The 21,350-nt window shown below is 38.0% G+C and overlaps 1 protein-coding gene across 1 annotated transcript in view; it reads left to right on the top strand.

Annotated features, from left to right (window-relative positions):
• Positions 1-19,722, top strand: part of LOC149319463 (MICOS complex subunit MIC26-like) — a 30,113-nt gene extending 10,391 nt beyond the window's left edge. Inside the window, exons 2-9 of the mRNA XM_089511764.1 lie at positions 3,336-3,446; positions 3,690-3,809; positions 5,301-5,355; positions 6,767-6,862; positions 7,679-7,770; positions 11,356-11,463; positions 14,836-14,920; positions 19,305-19,722. Of these exons, the coding sequence (XP_089367890.1) occupies positions 3,336-3,446; positions 3,690-3,809; positions 5,301-5,355; positions 6,767-6,862; positions 7,679-7,770; positions 11,356-11,463; positions 14,836-14,892 (639 nt within the window). The 3' untranslated portion in view covers positions 14,893-14,920; positions 19,305-19,722. The remainder of the gene's footprint in view (positions 1-3,335; positions 3,447-3,689; positions 3,810-5,300; positions 5,356-6,766; positions 6,863-7,678; positions 7,771-11,355; positions 11,464-14,835; positions 14,921-19,304) is intronic.
• The last annotated feature ends 1,628 nt before the right edge of the window (positions 19,723-21,350 follow it).

Here is a 21,350-nt window from a genome sequence, read left to right as displayed (position 1 = left end):
CAGTTTGTAACAATTCTTTAGCATTCTAAGAAGTTGCCTGCACAGGTGGAAAAAATTGGAAAAATCCCAGTTCTGTAGGAAGACACAACATGCACCCTGTTTCACAGTGAAATTGTTTCTTTTAGGCATTAATACAAATGTTACAAACTCCCTTTTTAAAACATGTATGCCAAGATTGGGGTGATATCAGGCTGGTTGAGCTAATTGGAGGGCAGGACTAGTATGGCAAGCTTGGTATGTATTGCCTTTTTAGGGCTTCTGAAATTAATCCATATTTAGTGTTTTATTGTTTTATATACTTTCATACCTGACGTTGTCCCTCTGTATTTGTGGGGTTGGTATCCCCAGCCACATGTGTTCTCCCTTGCTTATCCACTTATTTGCTCACTTGGTCCGGCAGCAATTTCTGCAGTGATTCGTCAAAATAAATGTGTTTCCATGTTTGTTCTTGCTTTCTCTCTGAATGTATTTACACTCTGAGCAAGATAACTTGTAAAAGTTCAGGATGAAAGGATGTGTCTGTATTTCCCAGAACTGTTGTTGAACTAGAATGCAAATTGAAAGTCCAAGCTCTTAAGCTTGCTTTTTGGTTCTTGTACACCCTAAGATGTCTTGCAAGGCTTAGGACTGAGCAATTGACATCTTTCATTAATTGATATCATGTTAAAGAGCTCTATGTCTGTCTAGTAGAGAGGTCTGACTTAGACACTAGGGAGACTTCAAGCCAGCCGTCACAAGTCAGAGATTGTAAGGGAGGGGGGTTGCAGGGGATCAGAAAACATAAAAAGCAGGAGTATATGTCTGAGGAGAATCAGAGAAAAGAGGGAGAATTAGCAGAAAGAGACCTCAAAGAAATAGGTATAAGTGGGGTTAAAACCAGCACTTTCAGAAGGAAGGGGCCGAGGTTGTGTGTGATGTGATAAAAGATTCAGAGGAAGTAGCAGCTGAAGGGGAACTGCTTGTTATGTACAGTCAGCCCTCCATATCCACGGGTTCTTTATCCATGGATTCAAGTATCCACGGCTTGAATATATTTACAAATATATGTAACTTCTAAAATACAAACTTTGGTTTTGCCATTTAATCTAAGGGACACCATTTTACTAGCTATTGTATTTAATAGGACTTGAACTTCCATGGATTTTGGAATCCACAGGGGGTCCTGGAACCAAAGCTCAGTAGATACCAAGGGCCCACTGTAAATAGCTAGTGTGCTGACACTTGATATAACTAAAGGGTTACTGAGTTTGAAATAAATTAAGACATCTTATACTTGTTACTTCGATTAAAATTACTGTTTGTTTTCATATAAACACCAAGACAGTCTGTGTGCTTTATTTTTCAGAAATACGCTACCAGTTACACCAACATATTTGGTTACTGGAGTAAACAGTAGGGTTCTTAGACCTGGGACACAAAGGGGGTGTCTGGTGAAGTTAAGTAGGAGAAAGTGCTGGGGAAAGGACAAGAGCAGGGCTTTTATTCAAGGTGAGACTGAGAGCCAGTCTAAGAAGGAATAAGGGTCTGTCCCTGCCTGTCACAAGAGATAAAGAACCTCTGGCTGTCTGGATGTTTTAGATTCCCAACTCCCACAATCCCTTATCATTAGCCAAGCTGCTGGGGCTTCTGGTTGTTGGTGGTGATGGTGTGAGGAAGGAGGAATCATCAAACATTCCCTCCCTTGGTCTTGTATACACAGTGCATCTCGGTTAAAAAAATGAGTTTGGCCAAAGTGGTTTAATGGGATGACTTCTAACCCAGAATGTGATCACATTTTCAGAAGTCCTTTTCTGTAAATCAGTGGTTCTCATCCTTTGGTCCTCTAGATTTTTGAGACTTCAACTCCCAGAATTCCTGAACAATGAGCATACTGACTGGGACTTCTGGGAACTGAAGTCCAAAACATCTGGAGGCCCAAAGGTTGAGAACCACTGCTGTAAATGGTACAATCTAGAGTCTTGATTTTTTACTCTTCATCTTTAGACAAACAGGGTAAATCCATTCACAGGTTCACAGGCCATCTATCTCTCCAGCTGGGCACCTTCAAAGTATCGCCTAATGATAACGATCATAGTAATGAATGTACTATATCTATAGCTACTTTCTGTTTTTGCTCAGGCAGTTCTGTCTTGTTAACTGGAAAGTTTTAGAATCAAATCTTCAAGAACACAGGTTTCTTTTTATATGCTTCTTAGCAAAGTGTCTGAAATTTTTCTAAAGGAAAAAACTTGATTTATTTTTTGTGGATGTGGGTGTGGTGGGGAGTGTTGCCCTCCAAAATCTCCTGGGGTGCTAATGCTTGCTCCTAGCATTCCACATTTTTGCACCCCTGATTTAGTGAGTCTATTCTGCTGGTGACTATGGTGGCAAGGCCATAAATGCCTTCCTTCCCATATCAGACAGGTTAATCTGAAGACCTACCCACTCAGAGCAGTTAGTTGCTAGTGAAATGCCACTCTTCCCTATAACTAGCACCAGTTTGCCACTAAGTTCTTGTGAGTATTTGGTTATGTGACTGTCAAGAGCAAATAGCAGATAACATCATTAAAGGCAAGATGTTCAGGTTGCAGTTACACTAGTGAAATGTCTCCTTGTTCATTTTAACATCTAGCTTACTTCTTTCAGTATTTTGTGGAATAATCGATATGTTAGGTCTTCAAAAAGAGCCTTACTCCTGTTTAAACATTTGGAAAAAAGATGATTTTTTTTAATGTGGGGAAAATGGCATGTCATTATTTTATTTGTAGCGTTGATCATTTTGTCCATTTGAGAGTATGTTCGTACTTTTGGGAGAGGCAGTGAATAGTTCCATTGTAGTTTGATGAACAAGTAAAATGTCTTTCAAAATTATGTTTAAATCTTGCTTTGTCAACATCTACAGTGCAGAAATAATCCAGTTTGACACCACATTAACTGCCATGGCTCATGGAATTCTGGAAATGGTAGTTTGTTGTGGCACCAGAGCTCTCTGACAGAGAAGTCTAAATGTCTCATAAAACTACAATTCCCAAAAATTCCAATTAAAGTGGTGTCAATCTGGATTATTTCTGCAGTGCAGATGCAGCCCTTGTAAAATGTGGCTGCATGTTTCTCCATCTTCTATTTCAGTAGTGCCCTTTGTTCTAGGTGCTTGGCTCCTGTGCAGTAATGTAGTTCCACTAAAAGAGATTGTTACTCAACAAGGTCTTATATACCATCTCTAACAAACTCAACATGTACCTAATAGACTGTGCCTCTCAATTTACATGTAGATTTGATATGTAGTGTGTGATCATGTATCTGTATTATATATTTAATTTAGTCACATAAAATGCATATACTTTCATTATATTTAGGTTAAGCAGTTGGTGGCTGCTCCTGCTAGCCTGAGTTTCCTTACTGTCCAGGTATATGCTGCTGCTCCAGAAAAAGAAGCTTCCAAAAAGAACCTACTGAGAGTTGATGAGGTAAGATTTGTTCCCCTTTGTAAACAACAGGCTGAGAATACCCCCCCCCCCCCAGTTTCTCTGGGTAGATTCATAATAAAGATGGTTTCTATTTCTTGTTATCTGAATCTTTTCACACAAAGAAGGGTTTTGCAGTGAAGAGTATTGCATAATGCTTGTTTATTGTACATTAGATAGGGATTGAGAGCTTCCCAAATTCTTAGTTTCACTGCAAAGTAAATAACTGTGTGCTGCTTTTCACAGCTTTCACTCTATACTAGTCCAGCAGCAAAATCAAAGTATGTGGAAGATCCACGAACACAGTTGGAGGAAGGCATTGGTCATGTGCGGCACTCCTTGGAGCCATATACAGGCTGGTTTCAGGTACAGTAGTTTGTAATCCTGAGAGAAGTCCCAGAAACTGAATAATTCATGTCAGTATATAGCTTTTACTCCATAAATTGTGATGGAGATTTTTTGTGAATGTCAAACTTGGGGACCAAACCTAAAATTTAAAATTTTGATTTTTGTATACAGAGTTAAAGCTTATGGCTCAGTTGACCTTTGTCACTGTGGCCCTTGTCACAGATGGTAAACATCCAGTTGATGAGAGTTCTGACCAACCAGCTTCTCTCCCAAACATATTCACTTGCTCAGTGCTAGAGAAAGGTTATCTTTCACTAGCACTGAACAAGAAAAGACAAGCATTTTGTGCAAGGAGAGATAGAGACAGAACAATCACTCTGTCTCTCTCATCACGGAGAAAGAGACTCTGATACCATAAGGGGAAAGGGGAGTTTTGTGTTGCTCATCCTTGCCCTGTGCCTACTGGTATTTTCCTCTTGTGCATGGGTAGTAGCATAGGCCTGAAGCCAGATATAAGGAAAATTATTCATTTGCTATAATAGGTTGTAAAATTACTACATACCAGTTCTCACTGAATCTGTAGCAAGTCTTAAATCTTGTTGTTTTGTACTAGGTAAATATGTCAGTGTTCATGCTGTCTTCATAAGCTGTTTATTTTATAGCTGCATGGTATTAGCCAGTTGTTTATGAAATTGATTTAATGATTCAAAGGATGAAGAGCAAACCAAGTCAGAAAAAAAACACACATTCAGATTATATTTATACCTCAGTTAACAAAGTAGATGTGTTCCTGGGATTTACTTCTTTAGTGGAAACCTTGTTACCAAAGGCAGAAATTACAGTATGTGGAAAGAATAGGGATAAGTTCCTACACCATTAAAAAGAAGAGCATTTTGCTATGTTTCAGCAAATCTTTTATTCAAAACTAACAATATGCACATGTGAAATGAAACAGTTAGGTCAGACAAGCCTTGCATGAGTAAGCAAAAACATTTTGAACCTTCTAGAGGTCATTTCAAGGCTTATTTTAAAAATTATTCTGGGGTGACTTTCTTTCACTAGTCTCCACTTTTCTTTTGGTTTTTATTTTAGAAATTTAGAAATGTTTGTATTGTGAGAATCACTGGATTTGATTCCTTTCTGTTATTGCAATTCATTTGGAAGGCTGGAGCCAGTGTGTAGTTAGCAGTTCTGCCCCTTAATTATACTATACATTGACTTAATATCTGCAAAAGTTCTATTTAATTAGATTGGAAATAAATGTACATTCGCCTTTCCTTTCTCATGGACTTGAGATCCGTGTTCTTGCTTATACACAGAGGGGTGACCTCCGTTAACCCCAAATGTACACCCCATTCAAGCCTATGGGACTTGAATACATGCAAGTCTCTATTTTCATGGGGGGGTGTCCAGAACGGATCCCCCACAAAAACAGAGAGTCGACTGTAATGTTAAGTGCTTACAACACAGGAATGAATAGCCGTTTTACCTTTTACTCCTTTGCTTTAGGATTTTTCTGGTAAAGCCAAGCCCAAAGTAGAAATGGCAGCTGAATATGGTAGAGGTAAGATCAGTGTTTTGTAGTCTGCTTTACAATTCTACTGAATGTTCTGCTTTATGTTTGCGACCATTGTTTTACAATTATAACTGCAATCATATGCCTGTCTTAAAATAACAGTAGAGGATTACATAAATTTTGGATCATAAAAGTGTCATGTGGGTACCATTTAATATAATTGACCCAGTCAAACAACTAGATTGTATCTATGCATTCAAGTCAAAGAATACTGTATATCATCAACTGGTGAGCAGTTTCATAAAGCTTCATTTTGAACAGGGATGTAACCTGCCTAATGGTGCAGGGGAAAGGGATTAAGGATTCTAAACACTCAAAACATAGTTTAACTCGGATAGTAAATATGACAGCCTGTTTTGTTATTTTATAGTCTATAATAGTACGGTATTATACTTGAATTGTGTATTATAAAATACATAAATCTACTGTTAAAAATCCATAGTACCATTGAGATTAATTGTGAAAAAGAAATTTCTGGCATAATCTTTTGTGAATTCCAGTCTCTCAGATATATCTGATGTAGTATAGAAAGGGATGAAGTGCCAATTATTTATGACATATTCATTTCCTGCAGTGCATTGGGATTTATTGGAGCATATTAGACTCAAAACAAAGTGAAACAGAAAGATAAAATATCTATTTGAACCAAGTCAAGTCACTTTATTATGGTCATAGACCAGCACAGGTAAAAAGGGGATGCAGAATAAAAGAAGGTAAAGCAAGGTAAAAATAAGGTAAAATACAGGTTAAAAACAGTATTTAAAGTATCTTTTTTAAAAATCCAGTGTGGCAGGGTAAGATTGGTACTAGCTTACTGTGGAGGTCATTGCCTGACTGATTTTAACCGCAGCTGCACAGAATCTGGCATCATTATTTGTTATATCGGGGTTGGTGTCTGCAAGCAGCGAATACCAAGGGATGACTGTAATGCTAAGGAAGGTAGAGGACAGTAAAAAAAAAAAAAGAACACTACATGCCAGATGGATAGACTCAATCAGGGAGGTTATGGGTCTGAATTTACAGGGCCTAAGCAGAGCAGTGGAGGATAGGGAGCTAGGAGACCACAGGGTTGCCACAAGTCAGTGCTGACTTGAGGGCAGTTGACAACAACAACAAGCACATAAAGATTCTGGCTCAAATCCCCACTTGCTTGTTGTGGTCGTGGACAATGGTGGGCTAGTCACTACCTCTCAGACTGACCTACCTCATGAGATGGACTGTGAGGACAAAATACAGGTTAGAATTGCTTACATTACCTTGATCTCCTTGGAGAAAAAGTAGGACATAAAAAAAAAAATTAAGTAAGAAAGAGAAATACAAATAATACTTTTTGGTGATATTATGGTAGATATTTCCTGCATGCATTTGTGCAATGTCCTGTGGTTTACTTTTATTTTAAAAGGATATGACCTACTCAAAAACCCACCTCCAGGATTTTACCCAAGGCTTGGTGTCATAGGTTTTGCTGGTGTTATTGGATTGTTCCTGGCTAGAGGTATGCAATATTTTACCACATCTGTATTTACTCTGAATTTACTCCTCCAGTGAGGCAATGATAATAATAATAATAATAATAATAATAATAATAATAGTTTATTTGTATTTTCCCGCTTCTCCCACTGGATCGAAGCGGGATTACAACCAGACTATAGCTAGGAAAAGATGATAAATTCTTTGGAAGGACCTGTTCTTGAGGAACTCTTGCTTCATGCCTGTCACACGACATGCGGAGGGTGGGGGGGAATTAGATCAGTTTTATTATATTCTTATGTTGAACATGTAGGTCACATCCCTGGAAGTTACTAAATAAAATAGTGCTTGAAGATCTTTAATTCTTACTCAGATTGCTATGTTTTGAAAGCTAATGAGCAATAGCTGTATGGATCCACATTATTTCCCTTCTCACAAAGAAGTTGGTAACTTTCTTTTGCTACTGGCACACTTTGGTTTCACTTTAAAAAAAAATCATGACCCTCATCTTAATAATTTCAGAGAATAGTTTGGAATCATATAGACAGGATCTTCTAGAGGTTCAGAAATCGGGCTGGAGCACCCTTGTGTTTACCATAGTATTATTATTTGTTATACTGCTCTTAAAATCCTCACCACCCACCCATTTTACTTGATTGAGTCCCATTGTTTAGCCATTCCATCCCAATCAACTCTCAGAATAATTTCTATGATAAATTACTATATGTAAATGTGCATAGCTCAGTCTGGCCAAAGAATACATGGACTACCTTATTTAGTACAGCAGTTTCAAATAAATGATGCTGACACTGTGAAAAGTAATGTATTTTCTGTGAAACAGGTTCCAAAGTCAAGAGGTTTGTGTATCCAGTAAGCTTCATAGGGATTTGTGCCTCTCTCTACTATCCACAGCAGGCCATTGCTATTGGCAAGGTTAGTGCCTATGGGTTGATAATACATTCTTCCTATTTGTGTACCTTTTTATGTCACTTTTAATGTAGGAAAAGCTCTGGTCTGCTTTTCTTACATCTTTTTTCTTGCAAGTAGTTTACATTAATAGCCTAGGCTAGAATGTCAGAATGCCACAATATAGGCTGATCTACTGTATATACTTAACTATAATTCAATCTCATGTGTAAGTTGCCTTGTTTGGGGTTCAAAATTGGATAAGTCAAGGGTGAAACTTTGAGGCTCCTCAGATCCACAGTGGCCCTTTGGTGTTTCCCCACTGCCATGTACAGAGGTCACTTCTCTACTGTGCTGGCAAAATCATACCAAGGAGCAGAGATGCCAAGAAGAGTATTTTTATAGTAGGCTCTCACAGGACAGAATCTTCACCATCCACCTCCCCTCAGTTGTGTACAGCATGCCTGCTTGTCTCCTCAAGGGTGGAGAGAAGGAGAAGATGGCAAGTGGGCCAGTTGCAGACAACCTTGAGTGGGCAGATGGTGAAAGGTCCACCCAGGAAGAGTCTACTGTAAAAGAAGCACCAGCCTCGCCATTCTGTCTGCTTAGCAGCAGCAACTCTTCAAAGTTCACTGTTGAAGCAGAGAGAGTAGAATGGAGGATAGTGTTCTTTGACAGTAAAAGAAGTGCCTGTTCCCGTTCACCACTAAGACTGAGAGAGTGGAAAGACGTGATTGGCACTTCTTTTATTATCAAGAAGCATCAGTCCCATTTTGCCCCCCCCCCCCGCCTGCCTCAGCAGCAAGTTTTATGAGGTTCACTGGCAGATAGCAAGAGTGGGGTGTGGGGGATGGTTGGCACATTATTATTATTAACTTTTGCTTTCAGAGAAACACAGATTTCCCTCTCAGTCTCCCTGCCTGAGCAGCAGCTCTTTCGGAGTTCACTGCCAAGGCAGAGGGAGTGAAGAGGGACGATTGGCTCTTTTTAAAAGACACCCTCTGCTATCCCCACCACAGGAGAGAAACCCATAAGAGCTGCCTTTCGGAGCACTATCACCATATTGACCTGTATGTAAATTGAGCCAGGATTTTGGGGTCAGTTTTTTGGCATAAATTTTTTGACTTATAAACAAGTATATACAATACTTCAGTTGTTTTCTACTATTGTGTCAAAATGTCAGTGAGATAGGCTTTACGTTTTTGTAAATGAGTGTTCTTTGAATTATCTGTGAAGTTTACAATATGAAAAGCATGCGTGGGCTGTTTTCTCATATTTAAAGTTCATCTGTCTCTTCCTTAAATCCTGTGTTTATGGTACCACACTGCACAATTATGTAGTTGTTCTCTGAATTTCCTTTCAAGATCGAGTTCTGCCTTATTCATGTGCTTGCTTGCTTGTCAAATGAGACTGAGAGGTTTATCTTCCTTACCATAGCTAATTTTGAAGAAATAGCATCCTGCTCAGCAGATGTTTTTATACTATCATGCTTTCTGACATGATAGGAAAAAAACAGTCTGCTCAGTATTTGCTATCGTGTCTGAAAGCTTGATAGTATAAAAACAAGTATTTGTTCTTATTACAAGTTTTATGTTTCTTTGTTTTAACCTATAGTATAGTGCTCAAAAAACTCCAAAATGCCTGTTGAAATTGTATGTTTGCTTCCTAAACTAGGTGCCAGAACAGACAGCCCATAAAAGATGCCTTTAGGGTGTCATCAGAGTACTGCGTTTACATGCTACATGCTCTGATGATGCCCTGAAGCCACTTGGAAGCCATGCAGCCACCCAGATGTGGCCAGCCTCAAGACGCTCCAGAGGTGTGGCTTTTAGACACTGTCCACCGCCAGAGTGGCTTGCAGCCAGCTTTGAACCACAGCAGGGCAGGAAAAGCCAACTTTTTGCCTGCTGAAAAAGGAGCAGATCTTTACCGGTCTTTTTTGGATGGCTTCAAGACAGATTGGGGTCTCAGCGTGTGGTTGCTGTGGCCCCTATCCATCTTCAGAAGGGGCAGCTTCAAGCCTGCCCCTTCAGGGGCATCTGTTTCTAGGTAACCAGTTGCAACTCCCCCACATATATTTATGGCTTAACCACATGCTACCTGAGTATTCTCTGTAATAGCACAATGCATTCCGACACATTAATTGCTGAACCATAAAACAAAGTGCTTTATTGATTGAGCACTGAAAGTAATTGAAATGCAAAGACATTATGTACAGATGAAGCACAAGCTGTTTACAGTCTGGTGTCGTATAGTCTCATTAATGATTAATTGGGGTGGCTGCATGTCAGCTTTTGCAGCTGATGTTTTGCGCTGCTCTTTTTAGATTTACCTGTATCTTTCAACTTTCTTATGAAGAACTAATTTTTATCTTATTTTCTAAAGCCACTGTGTGCTTCTTTTAATTATCTTTTAGTGAATATTTATCTATACTCATATAAGGCTGTGATGCTTTTTTATTGACTTGATTGCAAAGATAACTTACAAGAATCCACAGAAGTAATGTTTCCACCACTTCCCCCATCTTCAGACCCTGACAAAACCTCTCTAGGGTCCTTCTTGAGCCTTCTGAGGTAGAGGATTGTTGAGGGAGAGGGCTGACTTTCCTCCATGAATTTCCTTTAGTTATCCTATATTAGAATCAAGACCAAAATCAGTGGAATGGCATGGCTCTAAAACGTGTTTTGTAGTTGTAGTAAAAGTGAACAACAGCATACATTGCAGGAAAGGCTAGTAAGAAAGAGGTTGTGTGATCAGGGAAGGGGTGAAGGAGGAAAGAATTTGTAGTGCAGAGTCTTGGGAATAATTGAAAGTAGTATCAGAATTTAGTGATGCTTTAAATTAAAATGGAAAAGAATCTGAAATAAAAGTAACCCTGACGGTGACAGAAGTGTAGGAAAGTTTTGGTGGCAAGACTGTTGGCTTTGTCTACAGCATTCAGCTCTATTATTTTTGTGATAATTTGAATAGTTAAATGTAGTACATCAATTACCATTTAAAAATAGTGTCATTTGACAGCACATTTCAGAGCATATTTTGTTTGCTTTGTGTTGGATTTTATTTTTTGTTCTACCTGGTCTACCTCATGTTCTGTTACTGTCACTATTATTGACACATATAAATATTTAATAAAGTAACTCTGATAGTGGTATTGGTCAAGCCGAAGATGTTTTCATTATTTGTGTTATATGCCTGTTAGATGATAAACTGAGAGAGACTTTTTTACCCATTTTCTGTCCTTACATATATAATTACATATAAAATTGATATTAAAAATCAAAATTCCATTTATGGGTTGTCCTTTGTTTTCTGGCAACAGAACTTTAGGGGAAACATTTTGAGAGTAGTTCAGCTGTACAGGTATCCTATTGGGATAACTGATATAATGTTTTACTGGCTAATGTATAATGTTCCTCGTATTCATTTAGAAGGGTTAATTTTGTTGTAGCTGCTTATTGCTAAATACAGTATAAGTGACTCAACTAGCAATCCTGATAAACTTTCTCAGCTAAAAGCTCATAAAGCCTAAGATAAATTTAAAATGTTAGAAACATGACTGTTAAAATAATCCAGAAACATGGCTGACTTTATTGAATCTCTGGCTTTTGCAAGGTAACTGGTTCCCAACTGTACAATTGGAGTCTACAGGCATACATAAATATAGAATCTCTCTGGAAAGATACCCCCAAAAAGAAAAAATCTGCAAAAACAAGCGACAAGGTATGGCATAAGTTTTTGCAAGGCCCCTTTGTTGTAGTTCTTGTTCTGATTTGGAATGTCTTACATTGTTTCATGATTTTAGTGTGCAACAGCTGTGCAAAAGATGTCAAATCAATTTCAAGTGCCATTCTGCTGCTCCTAATTCAAATCCTCATAACTACGGAAGACAATAAATTACTAGAAATGATATTCTATTTCAGAGATTGGAAATCTCTGAAATAGAATTTCAGATTGGAAATTCAAGTAATATGTTACTGCTGCTTTTAACTGAACTTACTAAAAATAGATGTACTGTGATAGGTCAGTTGAACTCTCTGTACAGTGTGTTGATAACTATTGTTAATCTTCCATTTTAATGGATTGTATGTAGTATTAACCATTTACCAGCTGAACAGGTTCCACTGAAGGATTGGTTTCCATCCATACCACCCTCATGTCCCCATCTGATGCAGAAGTGAAGTTCTCATTCTTCCCATGTTTCTTTAAGTTGTACTATATCACTTTAAGACCATCATATGTCAAATATCAGTAATCCTGTACAATAAACAAGGAAACTTCAAACTTTGGAAAAGAATGCAGATACTATATACTAGGGAGTCCAAAGATTAACAGCTACAGAGAAACATTGGTTTTAATGAGGATACTGTTGATAAGGAGATTTTAACCTCCCACTTTTTAACCTTCCCAGTCCTTTGTGGATGGGCCATGCAGCCATTTACATATCAGCTCACTTTGCATGTGACATTTGGGGCCCAAGTGGTTCCCCACCTATCTGGTGTGTGCCTATCTGCTCTTCAAACTTATCTATTGACATAGAACTTATGTGCCCTTGTGAATTATAACTAATACAATACATATATGCTTCAAATGCAATGAATACAGTGAATTTGAAGGGGGGAAATCATGTTTTTACAGGGGGTAGAGGTAGACTAGGGAACCACACATATTAAATTCTAAGATGTTCCAGATGGGGTGACATAAGGATAACCACATAGTTTTTGAAGCAATTATTGCACATGAGGGTAAATTCTCCACAGCAAATATTGATGCCTGCAGTAAGCCAGTTAATATCAGAATATGTGTACAGTACTTAAATAAAACACACCCATTGGAAGTAATATAAAACCTTGTTAAGACTTTCTTTTGACAGTGTAATTTGTTCTAGATAGTGGGAAGTGCTGTAATCACTAGAATGTTCTGAAAGACAGAAGTTTTCTAGGTTTTTTTAATAGGTGTAGAGCTTTCCTACTTTAGTTAGTCATTTCTTCTAGCTGACAAAAAAAATTAGTAGCAACAACATCATACAGCTGCCTGAAATAGCAATCTCTAACCTATTGGTTTCCAATGATTAGGGACTGCAATCCCCATTATCCCCATTTAGTATGTTCATTGATTGTGCTGAGTAGGGATTATGTTTCTTGTAGTCTAAGGTGTAGGAAAACTGGTTAAAAGCATGGTGTGATCAGAAATAAGTGACAGTGAGCCTTGAGCTTGTGCCTACAGTCTCACTCTTTTTCCTCTGAAGGAGAAGATAAAAGTTTTCTCTTTCCTGCTGTAATTCAGAAGGCTATGGATTGTTTTTAACACAGTTAGTTTAACAAGCCAGTTCAAACCACAATTTCAGATCTTGGTAAGAACAAACCATTCTTTCCTGAGTTTTGATGTAATGTGGAACTATGTTTTGTTCTAAAGTGAAAGTCATTAAGTCATATGACGATAGAGAGGTAAGAAACCATGTCAAAGGCTGAACTTTTTGTGAGTCGTTATTCAGGTATTGTTCTCAATGAGTAACATGTTAGCTAATCAGATTGGTTAAGCAGTCATTCAGAATAATAAATACGTGACTCTTAAATGAAAAGTACCTAAGAAAAACAATCAGAATCAATCCTAAATGCATATATAATCCTAAAATTTATATCAGTGAGTTGGAACCTCCATACATAAAGCAATACTTCTTCATATATATGTCTGCCCAAGGGGAGAGATCTACTGGAGGGGCCCTACTCTGTGACTCACCAGTTGAAGCAATATGTTGCAGGAGGAATGGGAGTGGGTTTTCTCTGCTGTGCTTTTTTAGAGGTCCAATTGACACCAGTTGGTTTCTTTTCTGGAGGAAGGTCAAAACATGGCTTTTTATTAAAGTCATTGGCTTCTATTTACTTTTCAGATGTGCATATGCATGGTTTTAATGGGTTTAACTCTTTATGCTGTTTTAACTTGTCAAATTGTTTAATATGTCTTTATTTTATTTATTTTTCTTTTACATTGCTATTATCATTACCATTATCATTTATATAACACTATAAGTCTACATGGCATTTTACATGAGCTAGTTACAGTTGTTAATTTGACAGTACCCTGCCCTGAGGCTTGCAATCCAAAAAGACACAACCCACAAGGAAAAAGGAGATGGTAGATGCTGGAGACTGTGATGTCCAGTCTCTTTCCAAGACCACAGCAGTGGCAGGTGCAATGGAGGAAGTGCCTACTAAGGGCAAGGCAGTTTCTGATAATGATGATAATAATAATAATAATAATAATAATAATAATATAGTTTATTTATACCTCCCGCCTCTCCCACGGATTGAGGCGGGATTACAACCTTAAAAGACACTTAGTACAATTTACAATCAATACAACAATAAAATACTAACACTGAATTTACCAAGAATTCCTATTCTCCAAAAATTACAATTCATCCATTAGCCAACTATCAGAGTCAAGGAAGAGCAGTCGTCATAACCTTTTTATATGGAATTCAGTGGATAAGCCCGCCAGAAGAGATCTGTTTTGAGTAAAACATAATGGAACTGTATCTACTTGTTTATTAGGTTATTTGTTTCTTGCCAATATAAGGTGGAATATACTGTAAATATTTAATAAATAAAAATGAACTATTTCCCCTAAATAGTGTAACTTGTCCTGAGCAAACCTATCTTGCTTTCTTTTCCACATATCTTATTCATTCAAATTATCTTATTAAATAACTCAAGACAGAACTCTTTTGTCCAAAGATTAGGCTAAGAAATTTGAGTCAGTCTCTTTGCAACATATGGCAATTATTTTTCTGAAAATCCAAAATGACCTACAGCTGGGCCTCATTATTTGTGGATGGCAAACTTCATTGTCCCCGATGGTAGTTTGTGCATGTGGCTGCGCTAGAGTCTGCACACACGTTGTGCTGCCATTAGGGACTTGAAGTTCTGCATTTTTTCATATCTGTGGGTTGGGGTATGGAACAAATCCCCCGAGGATACCAAGGTCTGACTGTATTTGTTATTTTGGGCATACAAATAGTTTTGGAAGAATTTCTGTGCTTGTTAAGTTGTCTGGCTTTTGTGCCCATGTAATGTTAATCTGTATGTCTTTAAGGCTGATGCAGAGCGTGACAAAATGGTGAAAGTACAAGAAGAAAAAGCAATAAAATAGGATTCTCCACTGTTTCTTATTTTAAAAGGTAAGCTTAAGTAAAGCTCTCTCTTATGTTAAAAATTACCATTATTGTTCAAGGCAATAATTTTAAAAACCTTGTTCTTCTTGTGAGGAAAACAAGTGGTAGTGAACAAAGAAAAGCATTACATGTTCATTGTGGTCTCTGTGACTTATACAAATGGGTTATCCTGTGCCTCTGCACAGTGCCTTTTTTGGAGCATTGTGTAACATACTAAAGAGTTTTGGTGGTAGCCCTGCCCAACTTCAACAACTATATATATATGGGACTTCCAGCCAAAATCTGCCAACTCCTTTTCATCCACCACTGTAGCTATCTCATCAGGAACAGGAACATTCACTCAAGTTGGAAGACATCTTCTGAGGCTTGATCACTGGTTTTGGCTGTCTAGCCACACTAGCCCTTGGGGCTTTCTCAAAACCACTGGCTTCTGTTAATAAGTGCATTGAATATAGAACTAAGATTCCAAGCTGAGATGAGCATTTGAGATGCCTTCAGTGTTCGAGCGATTCCCATATTGTTGCCTCAGGTGCAGTTTTAACACTACAAGCCAGATGCAACAAAGAGTTCAACCTTAAAGCTCTTCTATGTGAGCAGGCCTTGAAAACACAACAGCCTATGTGTCGTCAACAACCTTCTTGTATGACACATTGAAGCAGCACTTGTTGTGGTTATGATTGATGACTGTGTTTTCAGTAAATTTTGGTTGTTTGCACTGATCATCTCCTACTTCTTGTAGCTTGCAAGTCTCCCATTTGTGTGAGTCACAGAGATCACAAAGATGGAGGACAGGTTGCATATCTGTTACTGTCATTTTTTGAGTGGTCATCTATGAACTCACACAACCTTACCCATCCTGTCCTTGTCTTGTCTTGGTGGTTCACATGGATGGCTTTACCAGTGGCCTATGGAACTGTCAGGTTTTGCTTGGAAGTTCCTTTTATATGGCTGCTGGAGGTCTAGAATGCTGCAGAACACTCCAAAAGAAGCACTGCACAGGTGCAAGATAACCCATTTGTGTGAGTGCACAGATGACCACTCAAAGAACTACAGTTACAGGCATGCAACCTGTCTTTCATATCCTCCTGAACTTAAAATTAGTTTAAATCTTAACCTTGGTTAATAGAAATTAGTCAGCTTTATTTGATCTTAGCTTGATTCCACTAATCATCATTAAGATTAATCGTAGTTTGTTTATAGTTTTTCTGTATTTGTTTAACACAATAAGCAGATGATGCTTCCTGTGTCATTACCAAAATAATTCAGTGGGCTTTGGATACTTTGAGTGATTTTTGGGGGTCTGACTTTCAGTGGGCCTTGAGTCTGACTTTTGGAAGTAATGGGCGCAATTTACTGCTCCACATGGAGAGGAAAATGTTTTAAGTAGCCCTGAAACTAGCCTAATGTCTGACCTGGTTATAAGAGAGTTTCATATATACTCTTTGGCTGTAGAACAATATATATGTAAGAAAGAAAGTTCACTTAACAACTGCATATATATTGTTCAATTAAAAATAGATTTGTTCTCCCATCTCCTCCCTTTTGGGGGATTTTAGAGACACAGTTATTCAAATAGAACAAAACACATTTTGTACTGCCATTTTTAAAGTCATTAACTGTGTTTTATTACACTTGTTATCTCTCCTGACCATTCCAAAGGTATGGTGAGATGTTTAATATTTTAACAAGGGCAATAAATGCTTTTAAAAACTTACTGTTCTAACTCAGTAAAAAGTTCTAACTCTGTAAAAGCATATCTTTTTAAATAGGAGCACAAAGTATAAATCATTCTGGTGTTTTATCTCTAGAGCATGAGTTCACATATTCTGCCTACCTGCATAAGTGCACTGGTAGAAATCATGTTTCGCAGTGCCTGGCATTTCCAATCCAAAATATTTTGGATAGGAGAGAGAGAGAGATCTTGAAGAGCTGATGCCAATTATAGAAGACTGTATTTGTCAAAATGGGTAAATGGTCTGATTATAAAGTTTTGTATTTTTTCTTCTTCCTTTTAAATATAATGTTTAAGATCTGGAAGAGGCACAATTGCCCACTGGAGTCTCGGGTAATGAGATGTCACTTCTAAACTATTGAATATTTCAATGTTTGACAAAGCCTTTTGAGATAAAAAGGGACGGGGTGAAAAAACGTATTTTCCTCAAACTCCTTTACTGTTAGAAGGTCTACAAACTTTTGAGAAAATATCAAAGGTGCCATCACAGAATAATGGATAACTCATTTGCAAAATATGTATGATTCCCATTAACCTCTATATAGCAGAAAGGTAAACTACTACAGCTCTCTGCACCTCTGCACCAGCCAGGTCACCCTCCCATTGTTCTTCATTGCCATCATAGCCTGCTTTCCGGGCTTCTTTCTTCCACACTATCAGGTCACTCCATGTTCTCTAGTTGTCCTGCTTCTACCCCAGTAATGGGCACAATATACTGCTCCACATCAAGAACAGTGAGGTCTGTTCCCCCCCTCTCTTTTCTTCCCCCAGGGCAGCCAGGAATTTCTCAGAACATAATACTGACTTCCATCTGTCCACCTTCTTTATGCCTAAGAAATCTTTGGTTTCACATGAAACCAGAGATATTTGGGGAGTTAAAGATATGAGGCAACTGAATACCAGTTCCACATTCCTAGTTGTCTGGAAAATAGAGGCAAAGAATAGGTTGTCCAGTGACAGTGGCAGCCACTTTTGCCATTTTTTGGACGATCAGTCTACAGGGGTCATCCTATTCCCTCCTTGGCAAATCAAGGAGAACAGTCACTGTGTTTCCAGTACAATTTTCAGTGGGAGGCAGGGCAAAAGTTTTCAAAGTTATTAAAGTGTTTCATTACCATTTATAAAGAAGCTGTGTATATTTTACCCATCTGCAAAATCAGCAGTGTGGAAATGCTTCCTCTAGATTTCCTGGTAAGGAAGGGCAAAGGGTACTTATCTGTCTTATCTCAGTCTGTTTCACACTTGTTAGCAATAAAAATAATTAACATCCTGACTGGCAGGGAGCTATCTGACAGCCATGAGAGGAAATCTTTCCCCTCTTCCCAGCCTCCTCTTTGGAATGGCGTTTACACTCTTTCCTCTGATGTTTAGATCAGCACCTAAAGTAAAGGGAACATTAAAAAAAAAAGACTTGGGGAAAGATAGAAATTAAAATATCTTAGTTGTGAATTCCTGTGGACAGAGCAATTATTTTGATCCATCCAAAGCACTAGCAGCAAGCACTAGAGTACATTTGGAAAGGTAAAGCTGTATTTTGAGTATATTCTAATTTTGCATTCTTTACCACAGACATATTTGCATCACTATGCTTTTTTTTTACTTTATATTGATAGATTCATTCTTGATATCACTGTGTTCTTTAATATAGGAATTGAACAAAACTGAGCTAGTCTTGTTTCTGTGAACATAATGTGTTCATGCCTTTTCACATATGTAAAGAAATAGAAAGAAGTTCTTGCATTTGGTTCAGTATATGAAGAAACACTGGAAAGGGAGAAGACCACTTGTGGGCCTCCTGGTGTTGTTGCACTGCAATCCCTTTCATCTCTTACTATGAGACTACTGCTTAGAACAGATGCTGGGAGGCTTGTGTTCATCACCCACTGCCCTAAGGGATGGATCTAATTCCTACTGAAACCTTTCCTTCTCTGTGCAGAATTCCTCTGCCACTGCTCCTATCCCCATAAGTTTATGTAGGAATCAGACTAGATGATGCCCCTAGTTTTCACCTGCTGCTTAAAGGATGGCCCCATGACATAGATGTATATCTAAAGAAAATTGGCTGAAAAAGTGATAGGTTGAAAATCATCCCTCAGGTCCAGGAGCCTGCTTAGGAATCAGGAAATCTTTCTTGATTTAATAGTAGCCATCATGGACAAAGAATGTCCTACATTAGGCAAATGTACAGTTATATAGTTACATTTTGTAACTTAAGGAAACTGCAGTATTTCATTATTTAAATGCTTGCAGTAGTATCTGTAAAGTTATCTGCCTAATAATGTTTAACCATATCAACCTCTTAGGTTCAGCTGCACCATCATAATTCCATGTTGCTGGCATGTGAAGATTTTTTTTTCTGGTACATTTTGACCATTATACTGCTACTCTTGGTTCTTTATGAAAGCTGGAGCATCAAGCAATTTTTAGCCCTGGTTTTAACCAGGAGAGTTTATAGGGAAAAGTATACACAGGATGCTATGTTTTGCTTGGATTTCTTCATGTGGTTAAAATCTTTAAAACTAATTGTTGACTTAAACTGAATTGGAGCATCAACTTTTCCAGGCTCACCACCTATCCTGTCCAGTAAAAGTCTTGAATACATTGCACTTGATTGTAAATTAGTTTTAAAAATTAACTCAGATTTTTTTTTCTTTTCAGTATAAATGAATAGAGAGCTTACAGAGGATCAGCAGTTTCCTAGAAAATCGCAGCATCTGTCATGACCGTGACTACAGTTTACCTGTGTTTTAGATGCAGAAAGAATGGATCTTGCAGGGTGTCGGAAAAGCACCCTGTCTGAATGTGAAAAGACACAGGCGTGCCTCTTCCACTTATGCTCTTTAGATTGGAGTTCTGTGGTGTGACTCAGAGCCTGCTTCAGGACCTGCAACTATAAACTGTAATCCTGATCTGAATTTGCACGGAAGTATGTTCCATTGAACTTAGTGGGACTTAATTCCAAGTAAATGCTTGGGACTGGGCTGTGAATTGAGCCTCAAAACTCGCCAATCTCTTGTTACTATTTATAAGGCTTAAATAAAGTGAAGATTTGAAAATACTATTTTTTCTCTTTTTTCTCTCACATTCAGTCATTTAGCCATACCCTTACGTTGTGTTAGTGAGAACAAAGCTTATTTGTGTTATGGTGGGAGACAATGAGCTAAACAGCATTAAAACTGTGTCTAACAGTAAGTTTGCAAATTTGACAACTGAAACATAAATACAATGGCTGCCTCTTTTGTTCGAGCCTCCTCGCCTTTCCTCTACAAATCAAACTCTACTGGATGACAAAGATCAGTGGGAAATGTATAATGGAGCATCTGTGAGCTTGTTTCTATAGATTGATGGGAACAGAACTCTTTGTGCTTTTGTAAGGGATTTTTTCTTGCCTCAGTGCACAGCTAAGTAAGGGCCAGAATGCTGAACTGGTGGGAACTTGCTATAACATAGCTAATGATTTATTCTTGGCCAGCTAGAAAGGAGAACTATAAAACAATAGAATACAGACATCTTGTGTAACAGATAAAGATTTATTGCTTACAGTCATTTTCTATATATTTATGTCCAAAGTGAATATAACCTGGAAGAACGATAAAAGTACTAGCAACACTGAGCAGTTTTGGGAATTCTATACCATCAAAATGAGAAGAATTTTATTTCAATGTTTTGATGGGATAGCACTGCCAAATACCATGCACTGTCTTATGTGATTATTTGTGTAGTTCTTCTGTTACAATTCAGGAAGTGGTTAGGTGATCTGGAAAATCCTATATAATTGTCGTTCTGTGTCCTATTAAATAGAACAATTGCATGCCAGCTGAGTATATATACAGACGAGGGAAGCTACACAATAGACCTCAGTCTTGCAGACTATTGAGTAATGTAATAACGCCCCCAGCTTTTTCTAAAAAGCCCCTGCTGTTCTTACTCTTCCCTCCGCCCCATGCTGGAACACAGGCACTTCTGTTTCCATGCATGACATTTCAATATTAACAATTTACTTCATTAGTTGGGCCTCTTTCCATCATAAAGATAAATATGTGTCACCTTACTAACTTCATTTTAGATCTTAGCCCACAATTCTAAGAATTAAACAAAAATGAATAATAACAACATGCATTGGTGTAGGACATGTTCTAGGCCAATTGCCTAGAAGCTAAGCCATTTTCATTTTGAGGAAATCATTTCCTTAAGCGATTTGGGTCTGTATAGTTGCAGTAGTTGCCAGCTAGATACATCCAGGATCAAAAACAGGGCATGAAGCTGATATCTTGTTTGTCCTCCATCTGGTAAATTGTCTTTAGGCAATATATTCATTTAAGTTTTGTAGCTAATTGGCTCTTTTTCCTCTTCTGTGGTGCCAACCAGTGATTGGACTACATTAAATTATATAGAAATATCCCTTTAAACATCTATATATTTTTATTTAAGATGGATAACATCTTTAATAAAACCCACAGTTAAAACGATGAGTTGATATTGTCTATGACATGTAAGGATGTTTGCCGATATTTTACACCAGCTACTTAGTTATGTGTGTGTAACAAAATAATGTTTCCTGGTCCAACTCTCCCACCCCACCTTAACAGCCAGCAGCTAAATAATATGAAGGAGGTCTGTTGAGCTGCCAGTTGGAGCACAAGGAGGAGGATGTTTTCACCCTGGGCCCACCAGTGAGTGAGGCTGTGACAAGGAGTTGTGATA

This window comes from Sceloporus occidentalis, unplaced genomic scaffold, assembly GCF_023333645.1.
Source record: "Sceloporus occidentalis isolate IW3139 unplaced genomic scaffold, rSceOcc1.0.p SCAF_2, whole genome shotgun sequence".
In the NCBI taxonomy this organism is placed as follows: domain Eukaryota; kingdom Metazoa; phylum Chordata; class Lepidosauria; order Squamata; family Phrynosomatidae; genus Sceloporus; species Sceloporus occidentalis.
Note: the sequence above shows the minus strand (reverse complement) of the source record. Positions and strands in the feature narration are given on the sequence as shown.